Genomic DNA, 22,484 nt, shown 5'->3' on the forward strand with positions numbered 1-22,484 from the left:
TAAAAGAAACTCAATAAATCCTTTTTTTTAAAAAAACCCCAAAAAATCAGAAAAAGCTCTGAATTACCATGTCGGTGACAATCTCCGTCATTAGAATAAAGAAGACTGGTACTTTTGAATGAGAAACTTCAGGACTGTAAAACACGTTCTTTTGTTATTTTTTTCCTGTCTCCCCACAATTTTAAGATAAAGTAGAAATAAAAGTCATTGCAGAGTGAGGAGTTGAACTTCTCTAAAACTGCAGCCACCAGTTTATGGACTTTTTATCAGGAGCTTCTTTTTTTCACTTTTTTTCCTTGATAAAGCTAACATTTTCAGAGAATATAGTATTTGCCTAGATTATCAAATATTCAGCTAAAGTTTTTGAATAATCCCAATGACCTTAAAAGTAAGAAAACAAACAAGCACTTTCCCCCCTCCACTCTCCATCTGGCCAAAAAAGAAAATTAAGCACAAGATGACTTCCATGATTACCTAATAAATTCCATTTGTTGTTACATACAAAAGTTTCCTTGGACTCTGCAGTGGTATTTAGGATCAAACTTATTACTGATGCTCACTTCAGAGTCATCAGAATACATAATTTATGACATCCATTCTGTTCAGGAAAAAAGACATTGCTCTAATATCTATTAGTAATCTGTCACATTATTCACATGGGAGAAAAGTGTTAATAATGGCTGAGATTTTTCTCTGATTCCTTTCAGGTACACCAGCAAATCCTGCCCAAACCAGCTGGTACAATGCTTGGAACAGGCTGTCTCCTCTCTGTAGCTGTGCTGCAGTTGCCTTCCAGCAGCATGGAAGTGTCAAACCTGATCTAGATTCTTTCCTTCCTTCTGGAAAAATGTTTATCCATTGCAGCATTATCACCTTCTGGACACCTTTTATTCACGTGTTGTAGATTTTATCCTCTCTACTATTTGTAGACACTTTCTTTTTATGAATGCTGAACAGGAAAGTAAATCTGGGTGTCTGAAGATGAAGCCCAAGCAAAACTGAAGCTAAGGCAGTGTTTGCAATACAAGCAGAAATTACACCAGTGGGGCTGACAAATATTCCTACAAAGGTAGAGCTTATAACAGCATGCAAGGTTCTTCTGTTGGCAGGCAGTAATGACAGAGAAGCAGTGCCCCAATCCTGGCTCTTGAGCTGTTCTGTGTTTGCACGCACACGATTCAAACAGTGGTCCCCAGCCAAGGCTCGCCTGCATGGTCAGCAGTGGATCAGTATGCACTGGCACACAGACAGCTGGGCTATCCAGTCTTCTCAGACTCCAGCCAGAATGAGCCATGAGATTCTGGTGCCACTGGCTCAGCCTGGACTGCTGCCACAGCCAGGCTGTCAGCACTAGAAAGCTGCCACACTCTCTCAACTATGTGACATTGGTTGGCTTGGGTTTTCCCTTCCCCACCCTTTGTCCTCTAAAGACGTGAGCCTCACTCATCACTCTGATAAATGGCATGGAATTCTGAAGGCTGAACACCCACACACACTGCCACTGGTTTGCTATTTTCTTAGTACACCTGCAGAGCAGACAGGGGAAAGAGGTGCACGTTCAGCTCCAGCAGGAGAACTGCATTCACCCATTCCTCTCACCAACTACCAGCCTCAAAGACAAGAAATGAGGCACAACAGAAGTATCCTATCCAAAGCCTCCCCTACCAGAAATGAGAAATCAAGATTGCATTTGTGATCTACAGAAGAAAAATACTTCCTCAAATGCTTGATCTAATCTCAGCTGAACTGAATCTGTCTCAACTGAGCTTCATGTATCAGAGTCAGAAACAGAGACATGCCTGTAAAATCTCTTTTCCAGCCTCAGCTGGGTAGTCCTGGTAAATGTCCTGGGAACAGCAAAGATGAATATTGCAACGCAACAAAAACAGCCGGAGGGTATCCTAGCCTGATGAGGAATTATATTAGGCTCATTGAATCAACTCCTGGCTGATTAAAAACATTCAGCATTCACCATATAACAGTGTAGTAATTCAATAGTATTATTTAGATGTATTTTCATTTGCATAAATAAAGCCAAGAGAAACACCATTTCTGTGCCATAAATTGTCACTCTTCAAGGTTTCTGAGAGTACCACTTTCTTTTACTTGGGAGCTGCTTAATAAACTATATTCATCATTATTTAGCCTTCTCTTGTGTGTGGTGCTCTAATCCTCCTGCATGATCCCAAGGAGACAAATAATAGTAAATTACTAAGCCTTTTATTTACTTTTGATTAAAAAACTTAAGGGAAGGAGAAGCAACACATACACATGGGTAAACTGCTTCAAAGGCAAAAGAAACTTTGAATGGTGGAACTCCTTATCTCTTTTTCTTTTCTAGATTTCAAATGGACTAAAACAGGCCTCACATATGTTAAGGGGAGCTCTTAAGCTCTTATTCACTTAATGGAAAGATGTGCCCATCAGTCAAATAAACACTCCTGCTGATTTCAAAGTTTTAGACTGAGTTAACCCTTTGTCACATAGATTTTTGTGCAGGAGAAAATGAAGCATGAAGACAACACAATTTCTTAAATTACAAAGATAAGGAACTTATATTCCAACTGAAAATGCAATCTGGCACCATGAAAGGGCAATTACCCTCTAAATCTACCAGCATTACTACTCTTAACACTAAGCTAGAAAAATCATATAAAACCACAAACTCAAATGGCCATACAAGTTTTATAATAACTACTTACTTACAAGAATCAGTCCTATACTTTTTCTTCCACAAGATATCCCTGTAAACAAATAACACATTTCCCAGGAGTAGGTATAAAAGAATTGTCATAAAATGGAATACTGTATTTGTTCAATATATACAAACACTACAGATTGGAAGCAAGCTTATATTAATTCTTTTGAAGAATCCCAACTTTAACACAGATAATGATTCTGTCGAAGGTAATAGAATAAGAGAAAGCAAAATTTCAAAAATGTTAATGGGTCCCTTCTGTATGAAAAACTTGATTAAAAACAGTTTAAAAAATAGAGTTGTAAATTAAGTAGAAAAGAACAGGCAAATTATCTTGACAAGGAAAAGGAAGGCCAGAGTCAAGATTTAACTTTGTAACACAACACACACATCAGACCAGGCAGTGTAGCCAGAGATAACAGAACAAAAGAAACAAATAACAAATAAAACAATGCACTCTTTGACTGACATGAGCATCACCTCTGTACAACTCATTTCTGTGTTTTGGATTATTTATCAAGGCGAGACTTGGACTTCCTTCCAGTCAGTTCAAAAGAAACCAAAATAAAATCAACCCCAAAAAGCAATCTTCATACAAACACAAGAAATAAACTCTCTTCAATTTCTTCTTTCAGTAGAAAGGAGTTAAAAGAAATAACTTTTCTATATAAGAGTCATCTCAATTTTAAAATACGTAATCTTTAGAAACTTGAGCCTTTAAAGTCCTAAGAGTCCAGATCTAATCCTGCCAAAATTTAAATCCCAAGCTACAGCTCAGCCCATGTATAAATACGTAACTACTCCCTTTGCAGGACTGGGATGCTTAGTGAACCATCATTAACATTTGCAGTCACAAAGGAGGGTGGCACTAATTGTTAGTCTGAAGATGCTAAGAAAATGGCCAGTATTTCTGCTGTCATTTTCTATAGATGATTCCTTTACAGTCAAGAGATGTGGTAGTCAACTAAGAACATCTAATTGCTACTCCACACTCCTCAACTTACATGACATGGCCTTTATATAAACTTTCTAAAAGTCAAGTACATGTTTTGCTGTAGCCACCCAGGTGACTACAATAATTTGCACAGCTCCTCTCCTCATACAGACAGGGGGGAATACCACAGACTTTTAGGGAAAATCATGTCCTCTGTCTTATTACTTATTCCCTTATAAACTAATCAGCATTTTCTTAGGTACAGACATCTCTGGATGTGCCACATCCATACATTTGTGGGTATCTGTATGACGTCTGAAGAACAGAGACAAAAATTCAATCACATCTTTCCCTAAAAGCCCACAACTCCACAGCAGCTCCATGTCTGAGCAATGCAAAATTTCAGTGGCTGCCAACTCAACAGGCCTTTCAACTTAGCCAGATGTGACAATCAGTTTTTCTGATTTACACTGGGTGGGTGTGGGCATGCATGTGTGGAAAACCACACACCAAAATTAAAATAGGCCAAATATCCCTCACTCTGTATTTAATTGATCATCAATTTGTTTTATTTGTCTCATTCTGTATTTATTTTTATACATATACACACATATGTATGTATGTCTGTGCAAATGTAAATCACTAGGATTGAGGGAGACAAAGGTGACACAGGAGCTGAGGTAAAAAGCTTGGGTTCAACCTCAGTTTCTTCAACAGGCAACCATTGGGAAGTCAGTAAAACTCAGATGCTTCCTAATTTCTCACTAATATTATTTCATCTGAGACACTGTACCTTCATTAGATACTAACTTTAACCTTCAGGTACCTGCTAAACTGGGCAACTCTGCTCCCCCTGCAGTCAGACATAGAAAGAGACTGCCCAGCACATTGATCCAAAAAGCTCCACACATTCTGAAGGAAGCATCCATCTGACTGGAAGACTTTCATTCTCTACTGAGTTTAAAAGATCAGTAGGAAAGCTCCCTTTAACTAAGGCAGCTCACTCTGCTTGCAGTGTGCATGCATGTCAGCCTCTGGTGTACTTCAGCTCCAGCCCACAAGTGAGGCATGGTGACACCACTATCTCAGCATGGTCTCAGGGGAGTAAGCACAGGAAGGGCTGGGAGAGTCAAGATACTACAGTAGTGTGGTTGTACGGGAGACAGACAGTGACCTAAATTGACCCCTGAGAGATTTAGGATGCAGAGCTGTGAAGCTTATACAGCAGATTTAAAACGCTTTGGGTGCTCCTGTGGGAAGAACTAGTCCATCCAACAGTTTCATCTCATGTTCTTGGGAGGCCCCAGATGCTTGATACACCAATACATCTGTAACTTTAATTTCACCTTGCTGGGTTTCAGGCATGTATTTTAAAATCATTGTATTTACCCTTCTACACTACATCCATACAAACACATACAGCATTAACTATTTCAAGGTCCCCACAGAGAGCTGTTAGCAGAGACAGAACATGGGCCAGCACATGACTGAAGCCACATGCACCATCTGCTCAAACATTTTAATGTAATTTACCAGGCAAGAGCCAAGCAGGAAAAAAAAAAAAAGATAGATGAAAGAGATTAGATTTCCCCTTGTCCAAAATATGTCCTGCTGCTTGATATATGAACCTAACTCAGTCATAACTAATATTTCATTTAAGAATTTCATTTAAGAACGTATCCAAAATTTTTTTAAAAAAGTCCTGTGCCTGCAAGGTAACATTGACATAAACAACAAAAAAGGAGCAGACTAGTTAAGAACTTTAAAGTTGTTACTTCCACTCAAATTGCAATTTTGATGAACTTCAATAAATGAGTAAAGAAAGAGAAAGATTTATTTACTGCAGCATTGAAGCCAAACAAGTTCTACATGTTAAGACTTGTATTTGGCTGAAGGTGGCAGCCCTGGGACTAGTACTATTTGAATTTTGGGAATAAGTCCTGCAACTGATCCGTAAAAGGGATTCCAAATGGCAAAGACTTACACTTCAAGAAACAGGTTTCATAGACAACAACACTCCACCTTTTAAAATAAAAACAATGATTTGAAGAACTCGTGAGAAACTCCTTTGCTCATGTTCAACAGCATTAACAAAGATGTTTAGACAGGGCTAGCAATTTTTCCTCTATTAGAAATACTCACAAAATTAACAAGAATCTAGGACAAGTACCTTTGCTATAAATTCAGCTGACATTTCTTCTTCCAAATCCCTACACCATTTCCTACTCCTTTTAAGCAGACAATAAAAAATAAAATTTAAAAAAGCCCACAAATTAATAAAATCAGTTTCATAAGACTGTAAATATCACTGTTAATTTCTGATGTGAAAGGTAGAAAAATCTGCATACAGCAGGAAAGTTCTACCAATTCCTCTTACTGCTACCCTAAATACAGCAGCCCTCATGATTCGTAATTTTAGGAAATGAGACCTCGACCTGAGCTGCCCCCAGAGCTGACTGTCTGGCTGTGTGCCAGGATGCTTCAACCATCCACTAGCAATCAAAAGCCATCATCTGCAGTAGTCATCATCCCAAAACCTCCCCTTTTTTTTTTCAACTCAAGGCTCATTAAAGCTCAACACAGCAAAATGAATATTAAGAATTACAAGAAAAGGAAAAAAAGAAGCCTGGAGAAGATGCAGGCAGGAGTGATCATGACTGAACATATGGATAGGCTCCCACGTAGGGAAGGACTGTCTGACCAGCACTCTTTGGCTTGGAAAGAAGTCAATGACAAGACCTACAACTGAAATCTAAACAAATACTGAGTGGCTTAAAAAAGGAAAAAGAGAGAGAGACTCACTAATTCTTCTCACATGACAAAGAGCTCTAACTGTATCTCTAAGTTGTTGGTCAGAACTACTAAGAAGCGATTCCTCATGTAAGTTAGGCAATTTAAGACATTGCAGAGAGTAGAGGTTTACTGGGACACAAACATTTCAACAAACGAATGGAAGAAAATTCCACAATGACTATTGAAAGTGAACATACCATTTTCAGCTCAGGAAAGATGCAGCTGCAGGAGCTCATCAGGGAAGGATCAGTATAACCATGCCTGTTCTACTCACCTGTAGGCACTGGCTTGGGAAGTCATCATGATACAGCAAATGCCTTGGACTTGAGGTTGGATCTGGTGTGCCACCTTAACATTATTTTATAGTATACCTCAGGAGTTATAAACATCATGAGAAGTCTTACCAAAAAAAATTATGGAATTCTCTTCTTTTTGTTGTTTGTGGGTTTGGGTTTGTTTTGGGGTGGGGGGGAGAATGTTTGGGTTTGGTTTTATTTTTAAATTATTTGGCTTATAGTTTCACCGGTTTTATGTAAACTTCAGTTCAATTTCTTTGCGTCCATCCTCAGCTAACATATTCTGCAACACTGAGCACTGAGAACATTGCCATTGATTTCCATCAGCAAAGGATCACACCCTAACTGCTTCCAATTTCACAGTTACTAAGCAACACTAAGTGATCAAAGCCTCTGAGCAGGCAATGTCCTGTACTCAAATGTTTGAATTGTAGAACTCCATAAAAACTTGGAACTTGGGCACCTACCAATGAACACCAGCTTCGCAAATCTTAGATAAACTCTGGAAGTACAGAAATATATACCCTGGGTGCTGTTAATTGAAATTAGCTCCAGTGAACCACAAAATTTCCTTGTATACTCATCATGGACCTAAAACTGGGAGTACTTTCTAATATACTGCAAAGTTTCTGTATTTTCCCAGGATTAACCAGAACAAAACCTCTTTTCTTTATATTGAAATTCATACACAGCACTCCTATTAAAGTTATGTATTCAAGAATAAAGATGAAAAAGAAAGCACACGAAACCAGGAAGTTAAACACCATCAGCCTTAGGGGAACATGTAACATCATCCCTTACAATTCAGTGCATCTTTGCAGTAGTGCACATTTTTTTTAATGATTCATAAAAACACTGTAATCGGATTTCTGTTTTTCTTTTAAAATAGTGTCACTGTTAGAAATACTATAACTATTAGAAAATAGTAAATAACACCATACTCTTCTTCTTTTGTTGTTGTAGGAGACTTTCCTGAATGCAGACAACTCTTAAGAAATAGTCAATAGCTAAATTTGCTTTAATGAAGATTATACTTGCAGCCTTTACTAAATTATACTTACTCATCTACACACCAAGACAACAGAAACCTTGCTTGCTGCTAACATGGAAAATCTGAATGGTCCAGAAGACTCGATCCATTACACAGTGAATGACTGAAAATGAGACTGGCTGTTCTCCCTTGGAAAATCCTGATCTGGTTTAACATTTAAAAAATGTGAAATTTCAAGGGTGAGAAAGTGCTATGGAAGCCCACGCATGAGAACATGAGAAAAAAAAAAACAAGCACTACAGAAACCTCTGGTGTTTCATGTATATCCATTCACACACACACAAATATATACAGTAATTATTTAGGGACACAGTTTAGCTCTTTTCACACCCATTAGAGGATCCTAATCATAAGAGTTGAGCAACATAAAAGCTTTTGAAGCAAAAACCTGGACATTGGTGTGTTACATCTAATGGAAACAATATTACACAGCAGTCTTTCACTTTTGAGACTGATTAGAAGCTGTATTGTATTTACCACATTATGAAGATAATAACCTGAGAGAACATTAGCATAAATCATTAATTCATTGTGGGGAAACTCCGGAAGAGGATATCTTTCTAAAAGGAAAACGATCACATTAAAATGCAAGCAAACTTTGAAGAAAACAAGCTGTGCCAAGCAAATGGTGCCAAAATTAAGTAATTCATAGTTATCATAGGTCTTCAATAGGAAGAATTTAGAGTACATGAAAACACAACAGCCTAGCAAACCAATGGGAAAAAGTCAACTGAATGTTACGTTGGTTATTGGAAAGCCCACTTGCTGAAATTACACAAATCATATTCCAAAAGGCTCACATACCTAATAAATAGCATTGGAAGACACTGAACAACACTGAGTACATGTACACTGTCCTGTGCTTCCTAAGAATTGCCTACCCTCAGTAAATGAAAGAGCAAACATGCAAAATTCTCCAGATAAAAAATAATTAGAAAAAAATCCACCAATTTCATCTCTCCTTCCTTAATACTTATGTGTCAGTTTTAGAAAGCAAAATGGTCAGGTGACATTGCTCTATAATAATTTCAATTAAAATAAATGATATTGCTTTGAATGCAATTTACAACCTCATAAATAACCAACCTGAGGATAAAAGCAATAAAAGAAAAAAGTTACCCACTATTTACCCAGCGACCAAACAGCAATATGAAAGATATCACATTCCTCTTTCTATGCTTTGGATACAGAGGAGCATTTTGATATTCCAAATATTTAGGGATGTTATTTGCTATTGATACTTCTTGGGAAAGAAGAAAAACGCAGCACACCCTAACTTGCAGGTTCTCTTCTAAAGCTGACATCCCTCTGTCTCCTTAGTGCACACAATAAAAGGCAAGCCTTCTGTTTGCAGGCTTCAGGTCACTTGCTCAGTTGCTACCCTCAAATCACAGCATGCAAGGGCTGCATTCCACCTGAGGAGTATTTGTGGTGGCTGCCAGGCAGAGGTGTCTGTGCTCACCAGGGCAGAAGGGGAATTCCAGGCTGTGAAGCTGATTGTGCTGGAAGTGCTTGCTAACAGAGATGTCAATGAAGTAAAGGAGTTTCAGTACCTGAGTTAACAAGCTGCTGCTCCATGACCCCACAGCCCAGGACCTCCATCCATTCTCCTTGGAAGTTGATCTCCATCTCAAAGGAAGGGTGAGTAAATGGGAAGTAGCAATCTACCCATCTGACTTGCAGTCCTGTAGCAGTGTTTAAAAAATAAATAAATATGAAAGGGTGTATGCTTAAAAGGCCATCCCTCCAACCATCTGTAAAATTTGCCCTTCAACTAATGACATGAATTACAGCAATCCAGAGAAAATAAATAGCAAACAAACTAATTTACAACACTTGTGCAAGGCAATAAATCTTAAAACCTGTGGAAAAAAACGACCATGTCTTTTCTAATATGAAAAATGCTTTGTGCAATTCAAGCACCCTTTGAAACCAAATCAATCATTTGTCAAAAACTAGCAACCACCTGGCAGCGAACAAAAATGAGCCAGGATAATGGGAAAGTCAGTAGTTTTGTTATTCTTTGCACTAGGAAATGACTAACTGCTTCTTACAGGAAAAGCTAGCTAAGTCTTTAATTTTTACTTAATATTTTATGGATCATCTAGGCAAGTAATTTTTTTTCATCAAAACTTAATTAAAATACAGAGCTATTCTCTCTGCATATGTTTAAAAATGGAAGTTAAAAATAGATATTAATATACACAAATAGAAATATATTTTCACAGAGTTGTACATTATTAAGATATGCAACAAACACACAGAGCATTCTGGACCTGGTAGATAACTGTAAGGGAAAAGCCCCACTTGATAATTCCCCACCATCCTCCCCAGCTCAGCACCTCTGCAGATACCACTGAGCAGAGCAAGGAAAGTCCTGGCATCTCAGAGCAGTGCAGCCAAAAGAGGACAAGATCTTCCTTCCCAAGGTCTTCAGTGCTGCCAAAAGTGCTTGTCAAAACACTCGTTATATTTGAGGAGTTTTATTTCTTCTAATGATTTACAGATGCTTTGTTTCACTATTTTTTTTTTTTTTCTAACCATTAGGTGTCAGGAAAGAAGTCTTAGAAACATGAACCATAAAAACTTGATAGAGAACTGAAATGCAAATACTGTAAACTAAGCTAATGCCTTAAACCCCAAATACATCTTTTCAGTTAAACTAAATGCTAATCAGAGTTAGGATCATTAAGAACCAGGCAGGTCCAGCTTCAAAAATAAGGAGCTGAACCTTGTTTTTGAAAGGCAAAGGTAGCATGAGTGACAGCAACTGTTAACATTCGTGGTTTGATCTTCAGGATTTTGGGGTTGTTTCATAAGAGGAATGTAAAATATGAAATTGTATGATTCATACTAAAAGTTTTTCAAATAAAAATATTTAAAGTAGCCTCAAGAATTAGATCTTCATTGATTACTTCTGAAACGTGAAATGTGGCTACAGAAACTGAAACAATAAATTATGACAAAGCTGTACATCCATGGCCAAAACATAAAATATCTCCTAACAGTCACACGGAACTTTTCTAGATGCTATGAAATTTCAAATGGCAAGGCAGGTTTCAAAACAAACAGACTGGCACTTCTAGATTTTCTGTTTTCTTAAAAACCAGTCTCAGGAAAGTATATGAGTAATGGAAAAGCTTTTTGATAATTGTATATACAGAACTCAGAAAACTAGAAATATTTACAATAGTTTCATTCACAATTGTAGTGTGACTTCAAGCAATCACTTTATTGCTCCTTTTTGCCTGCATGACAATAAAAAATACATAGATGAAAAGAGTTATGTGTATACAATAATATAGTGTGCCGAAAACATTTTTTTAATTTCCTGATCTTGGCATTTTTAATCCTTGGGCTGTGCACATATAAAATATTCTCATTTAGCTTGCAAAATTTGCAACTGTAGCAAGTACATTGAATATTCAACTAGTTTGCGTTCAGTAACAACATTCAGATAATGGTTTTTTATTAATCTTCTGATTACTTAAAAAATGAAGCTCTGTGTAAAAAAGGATTTCTCAGCTGTTTGTTCTTAATTAAAATAAATTTTTTAAAGGTAAAAAAATAATTTAAAGCTCTTTTTATTTTTTAATTTTAATGCATTTTATACTTATGAGGCTTCTGGTTTAAATGCAAATAAGGAAACAACCAACATTCTGAATAAACCAAAACAAATTCACAATGAAGAAACAACTGTCACCTTCATTCTGTTCTCTAAATTAATAGTTAATCTCACATACCACAATAATTTTATTCATACAGTGTCCAGGCCATTTGGGAATACCTCTTTTGTATTTGTGTAGTTTATATTCAAGTGTTCTTTCAGACTTTTGGCTCTAGAAGACTTTACTGAAAAGCAGAGGGTGCTCAGCCTTTGGCAAAATTAACTGCATTCCTATAGAGTGTCACAGAAGAAATGGGTACATTTATTATTTAGATACAAAATATTGTCTTGGTGCTCAATATATTTCCAAGGAGTAAAGGGCATTGCTTACACTCAGCAAATTAAACCACTAAGGACTTTAAAGGATTATGATGAGTAGACTTCCTGTAGTACTATATAATTTTCCTGATTCAGCCTAATTTATTTCTTCACATATAGCCTATGAAATACTGGCAAAATTGATCTTCTCTAGAAGTTTTAGGAGGCCAAGAGACACATATATGTCCTGAAACAGGCACTTACCAGAGCACAATGCTGAATCTAATCAAGGCCTGACCACTAGACAAACTCCGTAACTCTTCCGGTTCAAAGAAATTATTTGTGTTATCAGACACAAACACACCTGTTCGATTCAGAGCCTCACAGTGTTCATGGGAGTCCTTCAAGTGGGTAGAGGTCCATTCATAATTGTGCTGGACTGATGCTGGCTGAACACCAGGCTCCCACCAAAGCTGCTCTACCACTCCCCTCCTCAACTGGACCGGGGGTAGAAAATTTAATGAAAGGCTCATGGGTCCAGATAAGGGCAGGAAGAGATCACTCAGTAATTACAGTCATAAGCAAAACAGACTTGACTTGGGGAAAGTCGTTTAATTTATTACCAATCAAATCAGAGTAGAATAATGGGAAATAAAAACTAAATCTTGAAAACAACTTCCCCCTTTCCCTCCCTTCCAGGCTCAACTCCACTCCCAAAATCTCTACCTCCTCCTCACCAGCAGCAGCGATGGGGAATGGGGACTGTGGTCAGCACATCCCTCATTTTCCTGGCCACTCTTCCCCTGCTCCAGGGTGGAATCATGCCCACCAAAGACAATCCTTCATTAATTGCACCAGCATGAGTCCCTTCCACAGCATGCAGTCCTTCAGGAATCTCCTGCTCCAGCACGGATCTCTCCACAGGGCCACAGGTCCTGCCAGAAGCCTGCTCCAGCGCAGGTTTCCAACAGGGACACAGCCTTCTTTGGGAATATACCTGCTCCAGCATGGGGGTCCTCCATGGGCTGCAGGTGGACCTCTTTATTTCCATGGACCTCCATGGGCTGGAGGGGCACAGCTGCTTCACCATGGTCTGCATCCAGGGCTGCAAGGCAATCTCAGCTCAGGCACCTGGAGCACCTCCTCTCCCTCCTTCTCCACTGACCTTGTGACTCAGCAAAAGTATCTGAAGGGCTGTTTCTCACACATGTTCTCATTCTTCTCCCTGGCTGCAAACTGTGCAGGATTTTTTCTTCTCCCTTTTCAAGTGTGTTATCCCAGAGATGCTACTACCATCACTGATGGGCTCAGCTTTGGCCAGCAGTGGGTCCATCTTGGAGCTGGCTGGCACTGGCTCTGTCAGACATGGAGCAAACATCTGGCAGCTCCTCACAGAAGGCACCCCTGGCAGTCTCCCTGCTACCAAAACCTTGCCATGCAAATCCAATACAGTAACACATATGTCAGATCAGTATGGAAATAGTGAATAATTACTGTTATTTCTGAACACTGAATCCAGGTAAGGAATTGGTTGTAGCCTGCACTCAAAAGTAACGGTGCTATTATATATTAAGCTAAACAAGTGCTAGCCTAAATTGAGTCTCATAATGAAAAAGGCTTGACCAAAGGCACTGAAAAAGAAAGAAAAAAAGAACAAAGCAAACATATTAAAGCAGCCTTTTACTACACTAGAGCACAGAAGCAACAAAGCCTGAGACCCAGATGGTCTTCACTGACCAGAAATTCTCTTTGTTGCTGTGAGGATTATTTTTAGAGACAAGGTTATGGAAGAAAAAAGGAGAGGGGTGCAAGGAGGGTGCTGGGAAGCACAGAAGGTATTGAACTGTGGCCTCTGGAGGTGTGTGTCGATTTGTAAGTACTCTGCACCTCATTGTTTCAGATAATTCATCATACTTGCAGCAGACAGGAGCTGGCTGTCCATATAAACCTGCATTAGCTCACATTTTTCAGAAGTTATTAGCCAGGCCATTATGTCCTTTATAATTTTTTTAACTCATTACACTTCTAGATCTCCATGCACTCAAAGGAGGTATCAGTACAACAGAATTAAGAAGGAGAATGAGCAGAACATGTTTGATTTAAAAGATATCCAGTGGCAGTTCAGTGAGAACCAGCAGTGGCAAAGCCATCAGTCAAAGCATTACTCACTCTCCCGCCTTCCATTACCAGTGTCTAGAAACTGGGTAGATAAACATGGGATAGCAGTGAATATTGAGCAACATGTAAAGCAACAAATCACAGAACCAGCATACAGTTATTATTTTCTATTTGCTATAGTAGGATTACTTCTGAATCTCTCAGGGTGCAGAAAGCTTTTTGCAAACTACAGAGGGGTTAGAGAAAGAATCATAGTTGAAAAAGAGGAAATCTTGGACAGCCTTGTTACTAGGTAACTGAAATTAGAACTAACAGACTACCTACACTGGCAGAACTGTATGGGGAGATGGATGTGTAACTTAAATTAGTGGACTTTAAGTGTGCATCTTATGGAAGTAACAGAGGAAAACTAAGAAAGGTGATGTCTAGGTGTAGTATTTGAAATAGCTTCCTGACAGAAAAATTGAAGAAACTGAAAGACAGTTACTTGTAGAATGCAAAAATCAGGCATGTCATACCATCAGAAAATGCCATACTTTACATTGTCAAGTTTTTAAGACAACTGACTGGATACTCTAGAACTTTCTCCCTCCTCTGATATCTGTCATTCCTTTGCCTATTGGCAAAGCCAGAAAGACATAAAAAGACAAACTTTTGTAATAAGGGTAAGTGCAGATTCTATGAAGTCTTCAACCTTCCTCAGGACTACACAGTGATTTCTAAACAACTTTGTTTTGTCAACACTGTGTTGTTCAAATAGTGTGGTAGGAACCACTAGAGCCCAACCGTCTCATTAAATGTTATGAAAACTAACCTAAAACAGTGGAAAAAAAAACCACCAAAAATAACAACAACAGGCAAGACAGTGGTATAACCTTTCTGCAGAGATCCTCAATCTATCATCAACCTGAGCTAGTAAATTCTCAGATAAGCACTGCAGAAGCACAGCTTCCAAGTCCAGGAGTTCAGGTACAAGCTAGTTTATGCAAAACTAACATATACAGCAGACTTAATCTACAATCCAAACAATCTGCCTATAAAAAACAGTTGACTGCATGACAATGCAACATTTCAGTCACTCACTGCAGCTGTGGTCATGCTATCCTGCTAGAAAAGATGTGCAACTTCACTACAATATTGCTGACAGCATAAGTTGTAAGGAATACAACTGATGTTAAGGATAAAGGAATGAAATTTTTGATTTTAACAGAACATGGTGCCTTATGAAATATCTACATATAGGAAAAACAGAAATTTTTCAAGAGCAACACATATAAACACATTTTAGATATTAAGTTAAAATTTAAAGGAGTCGAGATACAAAAAGTAATCAAGAGTACCATGTAAAGAGTAAAATGCTAGTTAAAAGATGACAGCTACCAAAAGACAAATTTATTTATATGTGCCCCAAGACAGTTGCAGTGCACCAATCTCATATACCTTGTGCCTAACATGAGCTTTGAATAGTTTGAATTCCTGTTTTTCCATGAATGGGGCAGGGGGGGAAATACACATGCATAAGATAAATTTAAATTTATGTATGTGTGTATGTAAAATCATAATAAATTTAATTCAATAACTATATCTTGTGTTTGTATTCCAGGAAAAATGGGGGTATAGAAATAGAAAACCCCAACAGTAAGAAGGTGGCATCTACTTTTAGTTGTACATTTAAAATAATTTATTAATATATTTTAAGGTCTTTTTAGCTACTGGGTGGACTGTATAAGAACTAGTAATAGCCAGCATGCTGAGGCCTAAAGTGCATTATCTGTCAACACTTAGAGAAGGATGTCACTGCAGTCTGAGATACTACTACTAACTCCAAGAAATTGCTCACTTTAAACATCCTCAGCATATGAGGTTGATCTAAATGTATCATTCTTACTGTTACTCGCTTTCATCCCAATTTTGTATGTTTCAAAAGGTCACTGTTAAGTAAAATAACCTAAAAGAAGCTCTGAGCTGAGGAACTTTAAAATTTTTGTTCAGGTGGAATAGAACAATAACTGGTAAAAGTTTTGCATGCTGTAAGTCAACTTGAGAAATTCAGAAAAATATTCAAGCAGGCATATATAGAACCCGGTATCATTATCAATCCACTCTTGGAACTACTGCTCTAAGTGCAGTAAACATCTTAAAAGACCTTAGAAAGTAGGCAAGATACCTCATGCATTCTAATACCATCCAGTATTTCCTCAACAGAAAAATTAATCAGCTCAGAAGAGAAGAAATAGCATTAATGTAGCAATTTTGACTCAGTCCATTTATAAATTCAGTTCCTGAAACTGAAAGCAGGTACTCCTGAGGAGAGAATACTCCATTCATATACACATCCATTACTGTTCCTCATTCCACTGTAAGTACCAGAAAACAATTACTGTTCAGCTTGATGTGAACTTAGCAAACATGGTCTGCCCTCAGCTATAAGGTTTAATTTATCTGCACGAGGGATGCAGCACATGGACACACGCACCCCTTCCCTGCTCCTGCCCATCCCCATGCTGCAGGTGCGGGATCTGAACACTGCCCAGCTGCACTCAAGCAACCCAGATACAATGTTGCACCCATGCTCCATCCCTCCAGGGACACAGGAGGCCCAGGAGGATGAAGCAGAGGGGGTCCTGCAGAGCTTTGTGCTGGAGCTGGAGTTGCCTCTCCTCGCAGGACCCACACTGACAGCCTTTAGCACACAGCTTCTGCCAGACCACTGCTTGCAGCTGGGTCTCCACACATCCCCACCTGCATTCGTGCCCACTATGTTACTCTGACACGCTGCACACCTAAGCATTTTCACAAAAACCTGCTGAGTCAACACAGTGTTGTGTGCACCAGTATTTAGGAAAACCCAGAGAGGAATATGTGGCCTCTTGGAAAAACCCATCTGGCTGTTTCTATATTACCAGCTGCCAGCACAACCTCTTCCTGTCTGTGTTATGCAGCAAAATGTTTCTCCAAAGCCCCAATGACTATAGCCGTGAGCAATCTGGAGGAAAAGGTGCAAGAACCTACCGTCACCAAAGATGTGAGTCATGAGCTTCGTGAGCACTTGCTTCAGGTTGAACTCCACCAGCCTCACGGCCTCCATGGTGTGACACTCCTGCTTGTGTGCAGTGCGATGGCCTTGCTCAAACAGCTGTAAACCTTCACCATCTTTAATGCTGGAGAACAACTAGAACGAAACCACAAAAACACAGTGTTTTTCATCAGTGACCTCCAGAATGAAAAAATAGAAAATAAAGTTTCATTGATTTAAGTGGCAATCTTACCTGCTAAGTATGCACTGTGAAAAACAAACAAAGACTGACTTTATACAAATTCTGTTCACTAAATGCAGAGATGAATCTCTGTAAGAACAAAAATGCTCAAATAATTAAATCTGGTTTATTTCTATCATCAAATAATATAATTAGCTATGGGAAGACAATAATTTACAAAATAAGCATATCTCCTTTTCTGATTCAGTTACTTTGAAAGTTATCATGCAGAACAAAGTACTCTGTACAGTGTATGTAAATTACACCCCAAAAACTACAAAACACAATGAACACAATGGCATTTATGAGAACTTCAACTCTTAATACTTGAATGATGTAAAAGAAATACCAAAACAACAAAAAGAACCAAAAACAGAAACACAAAACCAAAAAAAAAAAAACCCAAACCAACCCCAAACAAAAAAAACCACCCAAAACCCAAAAAAAATCCAAACCAACAAACAAACAAAAACAGATGTGGCAGACTTGCTCTTCATTCAGACACTGCTCCCCACCACATCTGCTGCAAGTTGAAGATTTCTGTTTTCTGCATATCCCCATATGTTTCTGGCCAGGTACATACTAGCAAATATATATATATCCTTTCAGAGAGACCTATAAAACACATTCATTAAACAACATTGTTGGAGACTCTGTGTCTTAGGGAGACAAGCAGGCCATTTTACAATCTAAAGAGTATTTTTGTTGGAAATCCTTACAGCTGTACAAAACTCCCATATCTGGTGAAGTCTTGAGGGTTCTTTCCTACTCCTCCTCCTCTATCTTCCCCTAGTCAATCCAGCACACACAGAGGGAAAAAACATGCACTGAGATTTTCTTTCCATTAAGCCTCCCAACATAAATAGTTCTTACTCAGGAGTTGCCACAGATAGTGTGTTAACAACTCATGGATGCCCACAGAAGTAGTTTTAACTGCAGTTTGATGCCTTCAGAGCACTAAATGCTCTAAACAAAAATTCAAGTGAGTCTCTGGTATTCCACCAATGCTAGATACAATTAATTAGGACTAGTTTCTAGCACATTTCCTTCAGACACAATGAATGAAGAGTCTGAGTTTAGACAGGAGGCAAACTAGCGCCATAGTGGATTGAAGAAATAAAAAAAAAAAAAAAAGAAAAAACTCCAGTAGCATTTAACTTTTTATTGCTAACCACAAGAAGATTACTGGCAGATTTAGAAAACATTTCTTCTCTTAATCTCCTTATTGTGCTGCAGAAAATACTAAATTAAAGAGAATGTATAAATACCAAATAAAATTATTCTCCACCAGTCTAACAAAAATGGCTTTACTAACCAAAAGGCAGCAGCTTGACAAACAAAGTATCACACTTTTAAATAACAGATTCTTTATTCAAGTGCTCATCTGAAAGATTAACCCCATTCTTCTTACTGACATTAATCTTACCTTGACTGGAACAAGAAGATAATACCCACCCTACAACTAACTTGCTGTCAGCAAGGCAGATCGGTCACCCAGCATGGGTTTTGAAAGCCAAGGGAATTCAGAGAGGCCAGCATAAGCCTAGGGAGGATAATTGTCTTAGGCTCACTGGGTGGCCAGTGGAGAGACACAGGCTCCCTCACAGAGGAACACAGAGTGGCTAAATTAGGTTTCTGCTCTGAACAACCCTACACAGGTAGCTATTTTTGCTATTGACTGACTCACTCGCTAAACCAGAAACACCCTTCAGGCAACAGAGGTGTTCCCTCTTTTGACCAGAATACACTGTATTTTCAAACTATAAGGTACATTTGTTATTTTACCTATCAGCAGTATTTTAGGACATGAATCTCTCTTCCTCCTCTTCCCCTTCACTCCTCCCTTTCACTTAAGACTGGCTCCTCAGACCACTGCAAAGAACAGACAGTCTGGACACTGGCCTTCAAAACACAGCATACGTATCAACAAGTACATAGAAATACTTTTCCTTACTGTTGTATTATTTCTGAAATGTTGATAACACAATTACAGTCTAAAGCAAAATTCTATTTCAGTGGTTTATATCAGATGTGGAAACAAAATACATGCAAAAACCATTAAATACATTGAGTCATAATGCAGCCCTGTCACCTGTCTGAGCCCTAATCCTGCCAAACCAGTCATAGGCACCATCTCCAAGTGCCTCCAAGTCATAGGCTCCTTCTCCAAGCCAGGGCAAGGGTCCATGCAGCAGTGTACTGAGCCAGGCTGGGAGATGGCTCCAGATGGGCAGTAACTCAGGAGAGGGAAGAAACTGAGGGATGTGAAAATGGTGTTAGTAATCAAATATCAGCACACTAGTAGCTCCAAGAGATGAGCTAGCACATGAACAGGGCTGGGTCACTTTGGGCACAGATATGACTATAGTCCAGTTCAGACAGGCTCTGAAAGCACAGCCATAGGGAAGTCCCTGAAACAGGCAAGACAACAGCTCCCCCTTACAGTCAGGCACCGAGAGGTATTCTCGTATATACCGTATGGTATTCTCCATAGAGACTCCATCAGCTGCAGATGGGATTATACCAAGAAAAAAGTAGAGACACCTTAACGTTGTATTAATATTTATTCCTGACTTCCCATTCACTGACATCGCTATGTCAATACGAGCAGCTTTAAACCGATACACCAATTTCACTACAATGATTGAACTGTGCTAAGTACATGTCTTGCATTAGAAACAGTTCAACATTTCTGTATACGTAAAGCCAGGAAAGTCAAAGCTTGAATAAAATGAAGAATCACCTACAGTCACTCCTTTTTGATGTCAATTTTTCTCAAGCACATATCTGAACAAATGGAGAAAAAGAATACCTAACATCTTGCATAAAACAGTGACACATCCAAGACGACATTTTCACGTACATTCATTCCTTCAGCGCAGACTAAAACAGTATGCACTATCTTTTGTATTGAATACAATCAGTCACTACTACAAGCAGGAAAAATTTCCTGTAGCCATAAATAGAGTACCTACATGTCTGTCTAGTGTAAGGACAAGAAGATTTTTCTTTGAGTGAAGGTGTGCAAAACATTGAATATTGGATCACTATGAAGAAGTCAAAATAACTAACACTTACCAAGATTTATCAGGATATCTGACTGATGCTACATTACAAAGGAGAAGGCAGAATGGAATTGAAGTGACCTAACCATGTGACATGAAGTTTACTCACAGTTTAGCTCATAATAAAATTAAAAATAAACTAAAATTTGATAACATGTAATGGCAAGAAGACAGAGTTTTAACTGGACAAGTACAAATAGAGCTATGGTCCTTCAAAAGCACATTCCAGCATTTCTCATCCTGGTAGAAGAAGTCACATTTGTGATTTAAACAAAGACCCCAACATTTCCTCAATCACTTGACAGACTTTTTAGTCTCACATCCCTTCATTATCCATACATTTAGTATTCAAAATTAAGTGCCTCTTTGCAGGATGGCATTCATAGTAGGTTTCAGATCAGAGAGATCTGCAACTGTATCCTGTCTTTCCACAATGCAGTTGTGTATTCCTCCTGCCACTCACGCATACACCAGTGATTTAGATAATGAATAAATTATGCTCATGCACTTATATTCTCAGACAAACCAGCATTTAAAATTATCTCTGTATGAGGATCTGCACGTGACTACACTCAACCTTGCCACACCAAATGCATTTTGTCTCACTGCCCTAAATAAATCTCTAAAAATGAACCAACAGCTGCATTCTGAATCCACTTACAAATAGCAAAACCTTTCCACAACATTTTAATGTGCTCTGGAACTCAAGACTCAACCAGTGGATCAGGAATGATGAAGATGATGCCACCAACAGATAGCTCAAAGAGAAAACCTAATTTCAGCAGCAGTCAGCCCCCAAGGTGTAACTATACACCCCGATGCAGCCAGTTTCAGGTACAAAAGAGATACACAGCCCATGATCCACATGACAGAAGGCTCTTCACTGCACATCAATAAGGATCTTTGGGGGCAGAAAATGGCAAAAATTACTTCAACCTATAAGCTTGGAGGTGGTTACCCTAATGTCTACATCCTTCCATTCTAGTTCTCCAATTACAGCAAAGAAAGGTAACCTCTGTTGTTTTTTGGGGGTGGAGGGCTGGCTTTTTGGGGGTTTTTTAAACCTAATTGAAGTGTTTCTCTAAGAAAAGGGAAAACAAAGATGTTTTCAAACCAGAAAAAAAATAACACTGCTACACAGATACCTGAAATAATGAGACATCTACCATAGACTTCTGTTTCTGTAGCAGTAGAAATTCCTTGACTTTTAAGTACCTTAGACTTCCCAAATACACTCTTGGACACTTTGCTCTTTTTTCCTTTTCCTGCACAATTTAAATATTGCATTGAATAGATGTAACAGCTTTATTCTAAAAAGCTTTGTTGGTTTGTTTGTTTTTTTAGCTGGACAACAAAAAGACAAAGTCTGAAAAATAAATGAAGTCTTTGCAGTAAAAGATGCACCATCAGTTTTCAAACTTCCTAGACCATGGATCACTATGAAAATCTAACAGACCTTCTGATGCCCTCCACTGTCAAATTTTTGACTAAAAATAACAAAGAATACAATCTGGACCCTCAGATCAGTGAAGATCTATTTATTATGACATGATTTATACACCTCAACTTGGAAAATACTGAATAATACAATGTTCACCACTTGGATTAATACCAGAGAAAGTGAAATCAGTTCCACCTAAACTAGCCAGGCTCTTCATTGTGACCACTCAGTTCAACTGCAGTTTCAGGAATAAATTCACCTCAGAATACTCTAGCAAAGTAATGCTGCCGCTCCTTTTTTTAACCAAGGTGGATCTAGTTCAAGTGCCTCTGCTCCTGTACCAGCCTCGCCGCTCCCTGTGAGAAGGAGGGACAGCTCTCAGGCTCCTTGGGACCCATGCTTTGCTCACAACCCTATCCATAAGTTGTAGAAGGCTAAGAAGGGTTCCTTTCCTTGGTCATTTAAGCCTTTTAAAATATTTGTTCCTTGGTGCCCAGCTAAATACTGCTATTATGATTCCCTCTCACACTCAAAAGCACTCCCAGACAAACTGTAAAAGCTCCAAATCACTCCATAAAACAGGTTGATCCCTGGAGCACTATAAATTGATTTAAATTCCTTTACATATGAGGATTAAAAAAAAGGGACTGAAGACAGGAAGGAGCTTTTCTATGATACAATGTCAGAGCAAAAGCACAGTGTCCAAAGCTGCAGTAACATATAAGACTTTTGAGAAGTCAAACCTAAAGACACAAGTTTTCCAAGGGGAAACCCTGCATGGCACTTGATTTAAAAAAACCCCAAAACTGCAGATGAGTGGTCAATCAGGAGTTCACATCATCCCAAACCACAAGAGAAAGGATAAAAGTAACATCTTTTTCTTTTTAACAATACACCAGGAATCTT

General features: G+C 38.6%; 1 protein-coding gene across 15 annotated transcripts in view; it reads right to left on the reverse strand.

Annotated features, from left to right (window-relative positions):
* FARS2 (phenylalanyl-tRNA synthetase 2, mitochondrial) overlaps window positions 1–22,484 on the reverse strand; it is a 231,103-nt gene that overhangs the window by 148,736 nt on the left and 59,883 nt on the right. For all 15 annotated transcript variants that reach the window (XM_053970013.1, XM_053969920.1, XM_053969910.1 and 12 more), the window contains 2 exons: window positions 16,828–16,987; window positions 9,326–9,457 (listed from right to left, as the gene is read on the reverse strand). In XM_053970013.1, the coding sequence (XP_053825988.1) occupies window positions 9,326–9,457; window positions 16,828–16,903 (208 nt within the window). In that variant the 5' untranslated portion in view covers window positions 16,904–16,987. The remainder of the gene's footprint in view (window positions 1–9,325; window positions 9,458–16,827; window positions 16,988–22,484) is intronic.

This window comes from Vidua macroura, chromosome 1 (assembly GCF_024509145.1).
Source record: "Vidua macroura isolate BioBank_ID:100142 chromosome 1, ASM2450914v1, whole genome shotgun sequence".
NCBI classification, from domain to species: Eukaryota; Metazoa; Chordata; class Aves; order Passeriformes; family Viduidae; genus Vidua; species Vidua macroura.